Source organism: Hemicordylus capensis, chromosome 16 (assembly GCF_027244095.1).
Source record: "Hemicordylus capensis ecotype Gifberg chromosome 16, rHemCap1.1.pri, whole genome shotgun sequence".
In the NCBI taxonomy this organism is placed as follows: Eukaryota; Metazoa; Chordata; class Lepidosauria; order Squamata; family Cordylidae; genus Hemicordylus; species Hemicordylus capensis.
The window spans coordinates 1,387,175-1,403,555 of record NC_069672.1 but is presented as its reverse complement, the minus strand read 5'-3'; the positions used below and the strand labels follow the sequence as shown (position 1 = coordinate 1,403,555).

Here is a 16,381-nt window from a genome sequence, read left to right as displayed (position 1 = left end):
ACTAAAAACTCTTTGAATCAACTGAATTCCACAATCCACTTCATTTGTAAAGGTAAGTACCTTGTACTGCCAGGTAAGAGGTCAGGTACGGGGAGGTTGGACTACAGACCGCATTACTCCCAGCTGCAGATGAGGGGGGAGTTGTGGTATAGCCACAGCTGGAGAACCTCTGGTGGGCCGCTGTGGGAAACAGGATCACACTGGACTAGATCAGCCTTGGGCCTGATCCAGAAGGGCTGTTCTGTGGTCAGGCTGGCCACCCCTGGAAAAATACCAGCAAACATTTATTTATGTAACACATTTATATGCAGTACCGGACAAAACCTGCATCTCTGGGCGGTGACAATGAGCAAAATATGCACTCTGCACATGCTCAGCGGCATCTCTTGCCATTTTTTCCCTCCCCACGCAACCCAGGAGGATTTAATTTTTCACAGTCCTCAGAACCAAAACGCAGCGACTATGAATCTGGCAATGCTTGCTCCCGCCACCCTCCCAGCCCGGAGGAAAAGGCGCCCGCACGCAGCAGAAGCAGTACACCGCCTTTAATCCGAATTCAGCCCGGCAGCGGCCAGGAAAGGCGGGCGGGGCGGGGCGGGGCGGGGCCGCCCCCCGTGGCCCCGCCCTTTCATCCGCATGTCCCCGCCCAGACGTGCGCCGTGCCTCCTCCCAGCCCCGCCCTCTGCGCTGACGTCACGGCGGACAAGATGGCGGCGGTCTGGCTCCGCTCTCTAGCCTCGCTTGGGCTGCGCGCGCCGTAGTGGGGGGAGGGGAGAAGGCCGAGGTAAAGGGGGGGGAGGCGTGTGTGCATGCATGCAAAGGGGGGGGGTTGGGGTTGCTTATTATTTTGTCTTGTCTTTTTTCCAAATTCCAGCACCCCAGAGCTGGGGGGGGAGGAAGAGGAGGCGGAGCAGCAAGGGGGGGTGCAACCCTGTCCACCCCCCCACCCCGCACTCCATCAGTGGCCTTCATTTCCCCCTCAGAGGCACAACTTCACCTCCTTCTGCAGCCCTGCTGGGGGGAGGGGCGGGTCAGGAATAACCCGACAGCAGCAGCAGCAATAATAATAATTAACAATAATGGCAACAGTAATAATCCTGGAACACGCCAGTCCTGGTACTCTCCAGCTGCCTGCCCATAATAATGTGCCCATGACGACAACAACAACAGCACCCGCTCCCGCCCCACCCACCCGCCCCCCATGAAGGAGTCCCTCCTCCCAGCCAGCTCCCTCGAGCTCCCACCTCCTGGTGGCCACTCCTGGCTGGCGCTTGCCGAGAAGTCCTCCTCCTCCTCCTCCTCCTCCTCCTCTTCCGGGCCGAGCTGCTCCCTCCCTCCCCAGGAGGAGGACGTGCAGGGGGGCTCTGCTGCTCTTGGCTGCCCCTCTGCCTCTGGGGTAGTGGGGGGCGGGGGGCGGGTGGCCACTGGCTGGCTGGCTGGCTGGGGGGGCAGCAACTCCCCCTTCCTAGAGCAGGAGTCCTGCCTCCCCCCTCCATGCCCTGTGGGGCACAGGAGTGGAGGGGCTTTGGGGAGGAGAGCTGGGCTTGTGGTAGCCCAGCCAGCAGCCTGCCTTGTTGACCCCTTGGCTGTGCAGGGCTGGCCTGTGAGCGCTGCTGCTGCTGCTGCTGCTGCTGCTGCAAGGTATTCCCCTCAGGGGATGGTGGGGCCGGAGTTCGTCCGCTCCTCTGCCTGGTCCAGAAGGTTCCCAGGAGGAGGGCTCCCTGGCAGCATCTCCAGGGAGGGCCTGGAGCCTTGGAGAGTCGCTGCCCATCCGGGTAGACAAGACTGCGCTAGGTCTGACTCAGCAGGCAGCAACTTGCTTGGAGATGGGGGGACGTAGCTCAGTGGCAGAGCCCCTGCTTGGCATGCAGAAGGGCCCAGGTGGGCAGCATCTCCGAGAGAGGGCTGGGGAAGCCGCCTGCCTGGAGCCCTGGAGCGCCGCTGCCGGTCAGTGCTGACAGTACCGAGCTAGATAGAGAGACCAGAGGTCTGGCTCGGCAAAAGGCCGCTTCCTTTGCTCCTGTTTAATAGCTGCTGGATAAGATTGCTCTTTGAGTCAAGGTCTGACCGTACCGTGAGCCCACCTCTGACTAAGCTGGGAATGACCTTAAGAGCTGTAAGGTGTTACCGTTGAGCTAGAAAAGATAATGTGGATTTTAAAAGATTATATGTGCATGAGTTTTGAAAGGTCAGGCAGATTGTTGTCTATATCATCCTGTGTTTATTTCATCCGTTCATATTTTTATAAATATAAGTGTGTGTGTGTGTTGCTGGAGCATGAAAGATCCACGTTATTCAGATGAGGCTTGTCCAATGCAGTTTATTAAAAAAAACTCCTCTTGTTGCAGACCTTCTGCTCAGGTACCTCATAGAGATTCTGTGTGTGTTGTGTATGCACACTCATTTAAATGTTACAGCCATGAGACATGCTACTCCAGTCACTGACTCGCATCCAAACTAAGTTACTCATGAGTACTTGCATTGCACTGAACGAGCCAATGTGGTGTAGTGGTTAGAGCCGGTTAGGGTTAGGACCGGGGAGGACTAGGACTAGGACCGGGGAGACCCGGGTTCAAATCCCCATCCAGCCATGATACTAGCTGGGTGACTCTGGGCCAGTCATTTCTCTCTCAGCCTAACCTACTTCACAGGGTTGTTGTGAGGAGAAACCTAAGTATGCAGTACACCGCTCTGGGCTCCTTGGAGGAAGAGCAGGATATAAAAATAAAAATTAATAGGACAAGTAAACTTGTCCCATTAATTTCAGCAAGACTGCTTATGAAAAGCACTCTTTATGAAAGAGCTAGTGTGGCATAGAGGTTAGAGTGTTGGGTCTAGGACTGGGGAGACCTGAGTTCTAATCCCCATTCAGCCATGAAACTCACTGGGTGATTCTGGGCCGGTCGCTTCTCTCTCAGCCTAGTCTGCCTCACAGGGTTGTTGTGTGGATAAACCTAACCATGTACACTGCTCTGGACTCTTTGGAGAAAGAGCGGGATAGAAATGTAAAATGAAGTTTGAAATGTATGAGCAACTTAGGCAGGGGGGTTCTGAGTACCCCCTTGGATTCCTTCAAGTACCCTCTGTTGGGAACTGCTGCTTTAAGGCATGGTTTTGGAGGGGTGAGGCATGCCTTGCCCTCTCCCCCCACTCGCCTCACGTGTCTCTCTTTCCCTTGCAGCAGGCCATGGAAGGCTCCTTTGTCCAGCACAGCGTGCGAGTTCTGCAGGAACTGAACAAGCAGCGGGAGAGCGGGCAGTACTGTGACGCCACCCTGGCAGTGGGCAGCCTGGTGTTCAAGGCGCACTGGAGCGTCCTGGCGTGCTGCAGCTCCTTCTTCCAGAGCATGTATGACGGGTGTTCCAGCCGTGTCATCCTGCCGGAGACCTTTGTGGAGATCTTCGCGCTCCTCCTCGACTTCTTCTACACGGGGCACCTGGCGGTCACCCCAGAGAACTGGGAGACCCTCCTGGCTGCCGCCAAGGAGCTCTGTGTCCCTGAAGCGGTCCGGTTGTGCCAGGAGTTCAAGCCCAAGCGCCCAGAGAGCAGTGGCCAGAATGGCCAGCTTCCGCACGACAAAGGCCTCGGCGGGCCTGCCAAGCAGCTCCCGGATGCGCCCGGGGAGCCACCGCCGGCCCCCCAGGCCGTGCCCGAAAGTGTCTCGGCCCAGGAAGCCAGCCCCGGCCCCTGCCCCCGGGGGCAAGGGGGCAAAGCGGGCCAGGGGCAGAGAGAGAGACCCTGCCTCCTCCGGGGAAGGTTGAAAAGGGCTCCCAAAAGCCATGCCCTGAGCGATGCAGGTGAAGTAAAGAGCGCCCCGGAATGGAGAGAACTAAAAAGGCCACTGAAAAGAGGAGCCACCGAGGACGCGGGCGCCAGGCACGAGGTGGCGTGTGGGGTCCTGTGGGGTCCTACCTGGGGGTGGCCTTGGTCCCTTTCAGACCCATTCCTGGGAGAGAGTAATGGCGCCTTAAAGCAGCAAGAGATGCTGGAGCCAAAGCAGCACCTGTACAAATTTGCTGGCCGTCTATGTGGGAGAGGGCAAAGGGAGCACAACATGAGGGTCTTCCCTGGGATTGGGTCCCAAAGGGAAGGGGGCGGCTATGAGGCCTGTGGGTTTGCACTCCATGAGCCAGGACCACCAATTTTGGCACAGGGCTCTGTGCTCGCCAGGAGTCGACACCGACTCGATGGCACACTTGACTTGACTTTTACGAACTCAGGGATGAATGCTTATAGTGGTTTTTGACAAGGTCTCCCCCTATGGGTGGAAAACTGGTTTTTGCTCTTGCAGCTTTCTGGGTGCTATCCCCCCTTGTTTAGCCCTGCCCCCAAATGAATAGGGTAAAATTGCAGTCATTTTTGCGCAAAGGAAAGGGTTAGGTTGACGATGAACAAATGGAACTCTCTCTCCATGGCACAATCTTTCCTGCCAATTTTCATTTCCATTCCTCTGACAACACCGATACAATTTTATAGTAGTTGTTTGAGTTTTAAAATTTTTCCAAAGCTTTTAAGGCACTGCTAGAAATTTGGCCACTGCAGATCAGAAGAATCAAAGCATGAGAACACCCTGAAAGCTGAAAGTCTGGCCATGCTATCAGCAGTTTTCCATCTCTGGGAGTGCAGACCTTTCCAGCAATTGCCCTGAGTATGTGTCCTCTCCACCCTTGATGGTACCAATCAGCCCAGCTGGCTCATGGACTGTTTCTGTGTGTTTGGTACTTCAGAGCTGGAACCTTTTCAGACCGAGTCCATCTCTTGCAGAACACCCTGTAAATTGCAGGCCAGCTCAGAATGTCCACCTAGTTTGTGCAGGGTCCTTGTGAGGCCTGCGTGGACCAGGAGCTGGCCCTGGGAGGTAGCCAGTAAGGATGTGCATGAACTGGTTCAGATGTCCAGCATTCAAGCTGGTTTGGGTGGGAGGGGGATTTCTTTAAGGCACAGGGAGGGTGCTCTTCCCCTCGCTCCACACCACCACTGCATTTTCCCTTCGAGCACTTTCCCCAGAATTGCTGCCATGAGGCTACATCAGCCACTTCTGGTAGGACGCTGCAAAGAGGTATGTTGCAGCCCCGCAGCAGTGACTTTGGGATGAGTGCCAGAGGGGGGAATGTGGCGGGGGAGGTGAGAGCACCCTCCCTGTGCCTTAAAGAAACCACCACCACCCCGGGCCTCCCGAAGGTGTTTGTGCCCATCCCTGTAGCATTGCAAAGGAAGATCAGCAATGGCAGGCAACTGTGTTGTGTTTGCAGTGGGTCTGTTGTTCCTGGATATGTTGTTGTGGATAATATTTAGATACCGCTTTTCAACAACACCCAAGTTGTTTATGTAGCCAAAGGGCTGAGAAAAAGGTTCTCCAAGCGGCTCACAGTGTAAACGCAACAAAGGAAACGCCAGCAACCAGCACTGGATTGAATAGGGCAGCAAGCTGGGGCTAATCAAGATCAGTCTGGAGCTAGGAACCAGAACCCCTGGCAATAGGCACAGAATGCACTTAAGGGGACATTGCGGCTGTCGGGGTCTTTGGGTTGGTGAGCTGGCCCTGCAGATGCAAACTCCTCATGCTCTTGCTTGTCTGAGGAGCCATGAGGGCTAGAAACTTGGCTGTACATAGTACAAATTCTTGGGACTCAGAGAGGAGTCTGCAAGTTATGTGTGTTATCCATCCTTGACCTGATCTGTCAGGATTTTTAGTATCGCTGTGCACATGGGTCTCTAAGGGTTCTTTTTGTGTGTGCAGTTACTTTTTGTGTGTGTGTAAATTTGCATGGCAGCTGTGGGAAAACCAGATCGTGACTCTTTAAAAACCTGCCCTTGTTTCTTTGCTGCCAGTTGAAATAATGCTTAACTGGAACAAAACAATAAATAGATGGGTCAGAAATACATCACAACTTGCATTTTGTTAAAACGAAAACCTTTTCCAGATTGAGGCATTGAGCTCTTCATGGGACAGGATTTAAACTGCCCAACTGCAGCATTCTGATGTGTATATATATTTTAACCTAGTGTGCATACGGATAAGCGTAGGGAAACCCTGGATATGCATTGGGGAGCACTGGTAGTGCTGCTGCTTCAACAGCAGTTTTAGAAAGCTGTGGTTTTCTCCCCCCCCCCCCGCCCCTCCCCACACGCTTACCATTAATGCCAGAGTGCTGCTGATTCCTCCATCCCAAACGCACAAAAGCACAACTGTCAGCAAAGACTAGCAAATCCATGAATTTTGTCCTAGTACAGCACGAACTAATAGAAAGCAAGTGTAAGCAGTAGTCTCTCTGCCCTCACTGCACGCAGCTCTCCTTCCAAGCCCCGCCTGCTGTTTGTGCTTCAGTATCCGCAGATGGGAGTGGGGAGTCATCTCTTATCTCAGGGAGCAGGTTTAGGACCTGGAGCCCCTTTTGCCAGCAAAGAGCGCCAGGGCCCTTTAGAGTCCGCCTTTGGCCGCAAAGCTCAGCTCAACATAACGAATGAGGCACGTCTTGCAAGAGCTGTGCAAAAGGCTCCGGAAATACCATGAGCCTTGTCAGTGGCCTGCCCAGCTCTCTGGTCCCCAGCACTTTTCCAAGGCAGGAGGAATCACTGTCTGGCCCAGCTCCTCCTCTCTCCCAGGTCACCCCTTCCTTCCCCTCTGGGCTTGCTGTTTCGCTTGCACAAGATCACAAGAAACTAGGGTGTGTGCAGCAGCTCCCAAACGATGCTGGGGCACTTGCCCTGACCTGATGACAGTCAGGTGAACTGGCTTGGTGTCTTCAGGTGTACACCAAAGGTGTTCTCAGTGTACCCCTAGACATCTAAAGGGCAGTAAGCACAGATGTGGTTCAGTTTCACTTGTTAGGGAGTTGGGATCAGCTGCAGCAGTGCTCTGTCGGGTGCATACCCTGTCACTCACCCAAGTTTGACCTGGGTGTTGAATATCCCACATGTGTGCGCGTTCTCTCGTTCTCGTTCTCGTTCTCTCTCTCTCTCTCTCTCTCTCTCTCTCTCTCTGCAGGCACTCCCTCATGGGAACATAGGAAGCTGCCATATACTGAGTCAGACCCTTGGTCTATCTAGCTCAGTATTGTCTTCACAGACTGGCAGCGGCTTCTCCAAGGTGGCAGGCAGGAGTCTCTCTCAGCCCTACCTGGAGATGCTGCCAGGGAGGGAACCTGGGAACCTTCTGCAGGCAAGCAGGCAGGGGCTCTGCCACTGAGTTATGGCCCCATCTCCTAAGAAGGAATCCCTTACAGTGCTGCTCACACATGGAGTCTCCCATTCAAATGCAAGCTGAGGCGGACCCTGCTGAGCAAAGGGGAACATTCATGCTTGCTACCACCAGACCAGCTCCTCCTCTGCATTAGTTGCCATGCACATAGTCTTTGCTTTCATTGTAAATGTACAACAATTGGGCTGTTCCTGGAATTCTAGGATGAAAATGGAGACAAACGATTCCATCTCTTCATCACACCTGTCTGTATTTGCACAGCATGATTAGCAACAAGTAATAATAACGTTTGGAATTTCTGTTTCAGAACAATGAACTAGTTTGGGGTTTGTAATCTGTCTCTTTGTCGCAATGCTATTCAATTAAGACTTCAAATGGTTGGCCATTTTTGAGCATAACTGGCCAGTGGTTGGTTTGTTGTTGTTTTTTGCTTTTGTTTTGTTTTAAGCTGACCAAGTGGCTAGCCCTCATGCGAGGATTCGGTGGTGGTGGTGGTGGTAAATGCGATCTCACTGTGGTGAATGTGTAGAAGTAACCGCCCCGCTTCATCCCAGCAGGACACAGAGGCGGTTCTGGGGTCCAGTAACCCCTCCGCCAAAGAGGACGCCGAAGTCAAGGGCCAGGAGGACACTGATGAGGATTACATTCCGGGGAAGAAGAACCTGAGGACCAAAAGGAGAGCTCATTTGACCCCAAAGCCCAGCAGCTCCGAGACCGCAGGGAATGGTGACCTGGAGACCGCAGCGCTCGCCAGCCGCAGAGGCGCCAGTGAGCCCGTGGAGTGCCCCACCTGCCACAAGTCCTTCCTCAGCAAGTATTACCTGAAAGTGCATAACAGGCAAGTCGTCCTTGCGCCTTCTGCTCACCTGGGGAAGGGGCCCGGGACAGCGGCCGACAGTCTGTCCCATTAGGACGGATTCCCGTAGAGTCCAAGCAGTGCCAGCACCCAGACTTGTTTATGCATAAGAACCTAAGAGCCCTGCTGGATCAGGCCCAAGGTCAATCTAGTCCAGCACCCTGTTCCCCACAGTGGCCCACTAGATGCCTCTGGAAAGCCAACAACCTAGATTGGTCCATCTAGCTCAGTATTGTCTTCACAGACGCAGCCACTTCTCCAAGGTTGCAGGCAGGAATCTCTCTCAGCCCTATCTTGGAGATGCTGCCAGGGAGGGAACTGGGAACCTAGATCTTCTTCCCAGAGAAGCGCCACCCCCTGAGGAGAAGATCTTCCAGTGCTCACGCATGTGGTTTCACATTCAAATGCAACCAGGGTGGACCCTCCTCTGCTAAGGGGACCAGTCCTGCTTGCTACCACAAGACCAGCTCTCCTCTCCTTAAAAGCATCTGAAATAGGAACATAGGGAGCTGCCATATACTGAGTCAGACCCTTGGTCCATCTAGCTCAATATTAAAGTGTGTGTAGATTGTGTGTGTGTGTATAAATTTATTTATTTATTTATTTTGTCTTCTGCCCTATACGGAAAAAGTCCCTGGGCAGTTCACAATTGATATACATATGTATATATTTATAAGTGCATATAAATGCTGGTATGAGAAGCAGCCCTCAAACCTTGCTAGTAGTTCTGTCACTTGGTTAAATAAATCATAGTTGAGTAATCAAATGAGTTGCATTCTGTTAAATCAGCATTCATTTGCATGTGACTATAGCAATAGTTTTGGAGACAAAAACAGGATTTCTTTTGTCTTTTATGGTGCCCCTGTAAGCAGGCACCAGAAAGTTTTCTTAAAGAGAAACCTGTTGCCTGATTAATGATGGATTTATTTATTTTTTAGCCGATTACAAAAATTGTGAGTTGGTTAAGGTCACAGTACTGTGCATTTCTGTGCAAGGCTGGCCTGTGGGTTTTCCAGGGCGTTGCTGGCTTCCCACCTCTTGTGTCCAACCAGTGCCCTTGCGTGAGCAGCGTGGTGTGCCTACAGGGCTCCTTGCAGTGGGTCACAGCTACTCTCTTTGTCCCCACTACCTGCAGGAAACACACCGGTGAGAAGCCCTTTGAGTGCTCCAAGTGTGGGAAGTGCTACTTCCGGAAGGAAAACCTGCTGGAGCACGAGGCGAGGAACTGCATGAACCGCTCCGAGCAGGTATCGGCCGGGGTAGCGGCTGGTGGGAAACCCCGGCAGAACTGTTGAAGCAGCGGCCGTGATCCCCTCAGTGGGCTGGGGGTGGGGAGGTGGGAATCCGGAAGGTCTGGACACCCCTCCTCTCTCCGCGCATGAAGTTGCTTTGGGCCATTGCTTGCTGCCTCTGCACTGGTCTGTAGGCAGCCAAGGTCACGGGGCCTGTCAGGATAGGGACCGAAGTCTGCTGGAGAGCTGGGACTGTCCCCCAGGAGGAGCGGGATGGGCCCAGAGCCCAGTTTGGGGTTAGCAGTCCCACGGAGGCAGTTCCCAAGCGGCTCTGAGCAAGCCAGGCCAGCCTTGGTGGAGAGAGGCTCAGACCACGGCTCAGGCCTGGCCGGGCCGGATTCATGGCTGGTCCAGGTCAGGGAGGACCAGTGGGGCTGTGCGGGAGGTGGGGCCGTGCTCAGGCCCCCAAGAGGTGTCTCGCACCAGAGCCGTAAGAACGGCAAGCAACGGCGAAGTCTCCTCTCTGCTGAGTCTCCGTCTAGAATTGAGAAATGGGGTCCTGAGCAGCTTCGTTGGAGCCAAGCTGGGATTCAGCCCTCGCTCAAAACGGGCAGCTTTTAGGAACCATCAGGCAGCCGACCCACAAGCTCAGGCAAAGCAGGTGGCCCAGTTCTCCTCAGACTGTCCTGCTTCAGGATGCAGCCCCCTGTGCTAGGTTCTGATGTGGGGAGCAGTCCATTGCGGTGGTGCCCCCCCACCCCCAGTCCCTGGCGGGCTGTGCCGCCTGCGTTCTCTGAAGGGGCGGGCCTGCCCTCTGCTGGCAGTTCTGGGCAACGGTGCCCCCTGCCTGCCTGCCTGCTGGCCTTCCTTCCGACCGCCTTGCTTCCTTTCTCTCCAGGCATTCACATGTTCTGTCTGCCAAGAGGTGTTTAAGAGGCGGATGGAGCTGCGGATGCACATGGTGTCCCACACGGGAGAGATGCCCTACAAGGTCAGCCAGTCCCACCCTCGACTATTACGGGGGGGGTGGGGGCAAGGAGGCCTTTGCAGCAAGAAAGGGCAGAGGAGCGTGCCCCCCCCCGTTCCAGTTAGCACTTGCATGTGTGGGAGGGAGGGTTCAGGTGCTGTGCCCAGTAGAAAAGCAGCCTCCCTGACCCCTGCAGCTTGGCCCCAATTTGCATGGCTCAGCAGCAGCTGCTTGCAGGTTTTTGGCCGTATCTTTGAGGCTAGGGAGGGGAGCAGCTGTCCCCCCCCCCCATCCCCGCCAGTTGGGCTGTCTGCATTGAGCGGGTTCCTCGTGGGCCCCGACTGGCCGCCAGCATCCGCCATTGAGACTGACGGGCCGCCCTCTTGTGCCCCAGTGCTCTTCGTGCGTCCAGCAGTTCATGCAGAAGAAGGACCTGCAAAGCCATTTGATCAAGCTCCACGGGGCCCCCAAGCCCCACGCGGTAAGCCCAGGAGGGTGGACTCTTGCGGGGGGGGGGGCGGTGCTTGCCTGCGTGCCTTCCCAGTGTGCTGCTGGAAGAGAAGGCAAAGAGCAGTGGAGGCAGGGAAGAGAGGCACTCCCGGGGCGAGCTGCGGACAGGCCCCAAACAGCGTGGGGACGCCAGGAGGATAGCTGGCCTGGTGGCAGCAAGCACGGGTGGTCCCCTGAGCTAAGCAGGGTCTGCCCTGGTTGCATCTGAAGGGGAGACTAGGAGTGTGAGCACCACTGGGAGATCTTCCCCTCAGGGGATAACGGGGCCGCTCTGGGAAGAGCATCGAGGTTCCCAAGTTTCCTCCCTGGCAGCATCTCCCAAGAGAGGGCTGAGAGAGAGAGGCTCCTGCCTGCCACCTGGGAGAAGCTGCTGCCAGTCTGGGTAGACCGTACTGAGCCAGGTGGACCAAGGGTCTGACTCAGTAGATGGCAGCTTCCTCTGCTCCCAACAAGGTCTGTTGCGTTCTCCTGCGAGGTGTTGGGCTGCAGGTGCTTCTCTCGCGCAAGAGGCCGTGTGGCGCACCCGCTTGGGGTGAAGGCAGCAGCACCTTGCGAGGTTGCCACGTGGGGGCCGGGGAAGCTGGGGGGGGGGCCTCCCGCCTGACGCCAGTGCTGCTCCCCTCCCCTCTGGCCGGCAGTGCTCCGCCTGCTCCAAGTGCTTCCTCTCCCGGACGGAGCTGCGCCTCCACGAGGCCTTCAAGCACCGCGGGGAGAAGCTGTTTGTCTGCGAGGAGTGTGGCCACCGAGCCTCCAGCCGCAACGGGCTGCAGATGCACATCAAGGCCAAGCACAGGTCTGTGCGGGGGCCGGGGGGGGTGAGTGGGCGGCCGGGGGGTGCCTTGGTGGCTTCCGCCGCAGCCGGTGCCTCTGCTGGGTCTCCCCGAGTGACGGTTCCTCCCCCCGCTAGGAACGAGCGGCCCTACGTGTGCGAGTTCTGCCACCACGCCTTCACCCAGAAGGCCAACCTCAACATGCACCTCCGGACCCACACGGGAGAGAAGCCCTTCCAGTGCCATCTCTGCGGCAAGACCTTCCGCACGCAAGGTGCAGGGGCCGGGCGGGAGGGGGCTGAGCCCTTGCCTGGCACGCACAAGGCGGTCCCAGGATCCGTGGGTCCCTGGCCGCCTCTGCAGGTGGCGCTGGGGGAGAGACTCCTGCCGGATGCCCCGGAGGGGAGAGCGCGGCTGCCAGTCAGTAGGCTTCTTCCCACGCTGAGGATTTCTCCGGAAGGACCTTCGTTGATGCCGTGGAATTTTGTGCAACGTTGCGTTGAGGTTACGCCATCAATGAAGGTCCTTAAGGAGACATTGTGAGTCCCCTTCCCATGTGTGTTGCCAGGCGTATACACCCACTTAACACATGGTTATTATTGGGGGGTGCCAGATTGGGAGCTGTCTGTGCTCCCGTTTTGTGCTGGATTGTGAGAGGAAAAGCAGGACAGAGAGCGAGGAAGCCACTGTCTGGGAGAGAGGAGCTGGACAGGACAAGACAGGACAACAACAGTCATAGGAACATGGGACAATACTGAGCTAGGTGGGCCAAGGGTCTGACTCCGTATATGGCAGCTTCCTATATTCCCTAAGATCTTTCCTGGCTCTGCACTTGAGATCTTTTTAGGAGAGGAAAGCTGGTCTTGTGGTCGCAAGCATGCCTTGTCCCCATAGCTAAGCAGGGTCTGCCCTGGTTGCATATGAAAGGGAGACTAGAAGTGTGAGCACTGGAAGAGATTCCCCCACTTAGGGGACGGAGCCGCTCTGGGAAGAGCAGAAGGTTCCCAGTTCCCTCCCTGGCAGCATCTCCAAAGAGAGGGCTGAGAGAGACTCCTGCCTGCAACCTGGGAGAAGCCGCAGCTGGGTAGGCAATCCTGTCTGGGTAGGCAATCCTGAGCGAGATGGACCAAGGGTCTGGCGTGGTATATGGCAGCTTCCTAGGTCCTGTTTGGGCCGCTGCTTCTGTTTCTGGTTGCCGAGGGGATTTGTTAGAGGGTTTGGAAGGCCTTTGCATCCTGCGTTTTGTAGCCCTCCGGGGTTCCTCCTGTATAGGGATTGCTCGCTGTTGGAGGCTCTAGTCGTAAGACAGGCTCTGCGCAGCTTTTGCATATGTTACAGCCAGGAATCGGAGTGGCGGGGGGCAGGTTAGGACCTGCCCGAGCCGCCTCTCCCGAGCCGAGGCCAGCTGTGGCCCGCCCTGGGAAGGCCCTTCCTTCCGGCCCCCTGACTCCTGGTCTCTCCCCTGTGCACCTGCCAGCAAGCCTCGATAAGCACAACCGGACCCACACGGGCGAGCGGCCTTTCAGCTGCGAGTTCTGCGACCAGAGGTTCACGGAGAAGGGCCCGCTGCTGCGACACATCGCCAGCCGGCACCAGGAGGGGAGGCCCCACTTCTGCCAGATCTGTGGGAAAACCTTCAAAGGTAGCCAGGAGGGAGCTCTGCGGGGGGGGAATGGGGCTGGAGGGAGGGGTGCCTGGGAGCAGCAGAGCCGGGCCGATGGGCGCTGGGGCTCAGGGACAGAGCCTCTGCTTGGCAGGGAGGAGGCCTCACTCACATCCAGGCCCCGGCGGCGGCGGCGGCAGCATCTCCAGGCAGGGCTGAGAGAGCGGCAGGCACCTGCCAGGAACCCCGGACAGCCGCTGCCAGTCAGCGCAGACCGTACTGAGCTAGAGGGACCCAGGGCCTGACTCGGTAGAAGGCGGCTGCTGCTGCTGCCGCCTCGGCCTCCTCCGAGTCCCAGAGCTCAAGTTCAGCTCCGGGGAGGCCACCACCGGCCAGAGGGAGGCGCCGTAGAGCTCAGTGGCCGAGTCAAGTGCCTGTTTTGCAGGGGGGGGGGGGAACCGGGTTCCCAGCCTTGGCATGAGACGTGGGGAGGGGGGGCCTCTGCACACTGTGGGTCCTGGGCTGGGGGAGAGCGTCCCCCGCAGCAAGGTGGAGCTGACGCCCCCGCATCGAAGGAATGATCCTTTTGCTCTTGCTACTTGGCGGCTTTGCGATGGGAAAGGTGCTGAGCAGGCATCCCAAGACATCCCTTTTCAACCCCAGCCCTCCTGTGGCTGTTGAGGTCACCTCACTTGTGCTTCTTCCTCAGCTGGTTCTCAAAGGGGCCGGCAGTCTCCTTAATAGTTCTTTGTCCCAAAGGGGAATCTTATTTTCCTAGGTAAACTGCTTTGAGAACTCTTGGTTGGAAGAACACAGTATATAGCTGATGATAGGGAAGCACCCCCCCCCCAGACCCTGGGGCAGAAACCTAACAGGCTCCTGACTTTGCCTCCTCAGCGGTGGAGCAGCTGCGGGTCCATGTCCGCAGGCACAAAGGAGTGCGGAAGTTCGAATGCACGGAGTGCGGCTACAAGTTCACGCGGCAGGTATGGGGGGTGCGTGTGCTGATTCCGAATGATTGCACTCTGGAGGCAGACGGTGGTGGGAGGGGGCAGGCCTGAGTGGGGAGAGGACACCAAGCCTGTCCCCCTCTGCCCCTTGCCTCCTCCTCTCTTAACAAAACGTACATTGCTCTCCCCCACATCAGGGCACGGGGACACTGTTCAGAAGTTAACCTCCATGATATCAACACTCAGCACTTACAGGAGGAGAGCTGGCCTTGGGGTAGCAGGCATGCTCAGGGGCGTAACTACCCTTAGGCAAGGGGAGGCAGTCGTCTTGGGCCCCCCCCCGCCTCGAGGGGCCCCCCAGAGGCACATCACAAGACTCCCCACCCGCCCATGTTGCACCCCCTATGAATTACGTTGAGTCTCTTGGAGATCGGCAGGAGCAGAGAGTAAAAAAACTGAGATTCAATGTGAACTTAGATATTCACCGTATTCATAATGGGGATGTGGGTGTGAGTGCACGATCGATTGTGAAGTGTGTTTGTGTCTGTATATCCGCGAGGGGCCCATTTTAAAATCTTGTCTCTGGGCCCCTCCAACCTTGCTACGCCCCTGGGCATGATTTGTCGCCTTTGGAGGGGAGACGACCTGCAAGCACCCCAAGAGACTTCCCTCAGGGGCAGGGGCCATAGCTCACTCGAAGAGCATCTCCTTAGCATGCGGGAAGTCCCAGATTCACTCCCTGGCAGCATCCCCAGGTGGGGCTGGAGAGCTGCTGCCAGTCCGTGTAGACAGTCCTGAGCGAGATGGACCCAGCGCCTGACTCGGTCTCCCTCAGGCAGCTCCCCACGTTCCTGTCCCTAGACTGCAGACCAGGGCCTGGCAGAGAGAGACTCGCCCAAGGCTTCCTCGTGAGGTCGGAGCCAAAGCCAGGACGCTCTGGCTCATAGCTGCCCGCCTCCCTCCCCTCTGCCTGGAGCTGGAGAGGCCCGTGACGGGCCCCCTCGCCTTGCTTCCCCACAGGCCCATTTGAGGCGCCACATGGAGATCCACGACCGGGTGGAGAACTACAACCCCCGCCAGCGCAAGCTGCGGAACCTGATCATCGAGGACGAGAAGGCGGTGGTGGTGGCCCTGCAGTCGCCCCAGGTCCTCGAGGTGGACTCGGCGGAAGTCATTGTGGAGTCGCTGGGCCAGCCGGAGCTGCCTGGGCCCAGACTCTGCTCCAACGAGAACTTTGCCCCCACGGAGGTCCTTGGACATTCGCTCATCATCACCATCCCAGAGGACTGTGAAACGTAGCCGCCTCCTCCCCCCTGTCAAGCCCCTTCCCCAATAAAGGCAGGTGGTCTCCCTCCTGGTGGCTGAAGCTGGCTGGCCCAGGGCGGGAGGCAAACCCAGGGAGCCCCGTCGAGCCCTTAAGAGTCAAGTGCGCCTTGTTCTGCCTCCTAGAGTGGAACACTTCAGCAGTTGTGCAAAAAAGATGTGCGTGCTTCCCAGAGAGGTGCTGTATGGGTGCTCTTCATACTGGAAGGGGCCCAAAAGGATCTGGCCGGAGAACGGGGTCAGACGGTGCCGTAATCCAGGCATGGCAGCAGAATTTCCAAGGCGGATTTAGAAGCCCGAGTGGACCACGGGAAGGCTGGCTTCCTTGGCCGTTCACAAAGGAAAGCAGCTAGCCCTCCCGTAGCAACAGCTGGCTGGTGGAAACCCAGTTGATCCGGCCCCAGGCCGCCTGACCAAATCTTCACTCTGGTCTGTCAGAGAAGACAAAATGGGTGTCGCAGGTTTTGAGCTATTCTGCATTTCACTAGCGGCCCTGAGCCTTGGACTTAGCAGGTGGTGCCTCAGCTGTGGACCTGGGACGGGCAGGGTGCCTTGCTGCTCAACACAGGCGGACCCTGTTATGCCTACAGCCACCAACAACGAAGCATTGGGTCAATGGGAACTTGAGGGTTAGGTTCCGGAGTCTCCGAAAATGGGCTGAGAAATTCCCATAACCCCAGGGAGAAAAGCCCCCCATCTCCACCCCCCGGGATAGTGCCCCAGAGTGTGCCTTGGCCGCCTCAGCTATTGTGCTCTCCCACTCTCTAGCTTCCCTCCAGGAATGCTGTCAAGCCAGATCAAAGAACCCTCCCCTGGCTGCTGTCCTCCAGCATGTAGCCGCACGAACCCCTGGCCTCATCGGTTGTCAGGTTGGCCAGGGAGGCATCCCAGCATGAGAGACAGTTCAAGGAAGCCCCCAAGGGGTGGTTTCCTCACCCCACGATGTTCAAGTTCAGCACGTCTGAGGCA

The 16,381-nt window shown here is 56.8% G+C and overlaps 1 protein-coding gene across 2 annotated transcripts; it reads left to right on the top strand.

Annotated features, from left to right (window-relative positions):
• The first annotated feature begins 631 nt into the window (after window positions 1-631).
• ZBTB48 (zinc finger and BTB domain containing 48) lies at window positions 632-15,443 on the top strand. 2 transcript variants are annotated; one of them, XM_053280948.1, is made up of 11 exons: window positions 632-784; window positions 3,182-3,883; window positions 7,759-8,039; window positions 9,193-9,304; window positions 10,188-10,280; window positions 10,651-10,737; window positions 11,405-11,559; window positions 11,674-11,810; window positions 13,014-13,178; window positions 14,037-14,125; window positions 15,110-15,443. In XM_053280948.1, the coding sequence occupies exons 2-11, from the start codon at window positions 3,188-3,190 to the stop codon at window positions 15,386-15,388; spliced, it is 2,094 nt and encodes a 697-aa protein (XP_053136923.1). In that variant the 5' UTR covers window positions 632-784; window positions 3,182-3,187; the 3' UTR covers window positions 15,389-15,443. The 2 variants fall into 2 exon arrangements, with proteins under 2 accessions (XP_053136923.1, XP_053136922.1); XM_053280947.1 differs by having other exon boundaries at window positions 7,756-8,039.
• Window positions 15,444-16,381: the final 938 nt, after the last annotated feature.

Bases quoted from the DNA above. Each gene is read 5' to 3' on its own strand.
- ZBTB48 (XM_053280947.1), top strand. From the start codon at position 3,188: ATGGAAGGCTCCTTTGTCCAGCACAGCGTGCGAGTTCTGCAGGAACTG. The intron at 8,040-9,192 runs GCAAGTCGTCCT...CACTACCTGCAG, and splicing joins TACCTGAAAGTGCATAACAG to GAAACACACCGGTGAGAAGC. The intron at 11,560-11,673 runs GTCTGTGCGGGG...TCCCCCCGCTAG, and splicing joins CACATCAAGGCCAAGCACAG to GAACGAGCGGCCCTACGTGT.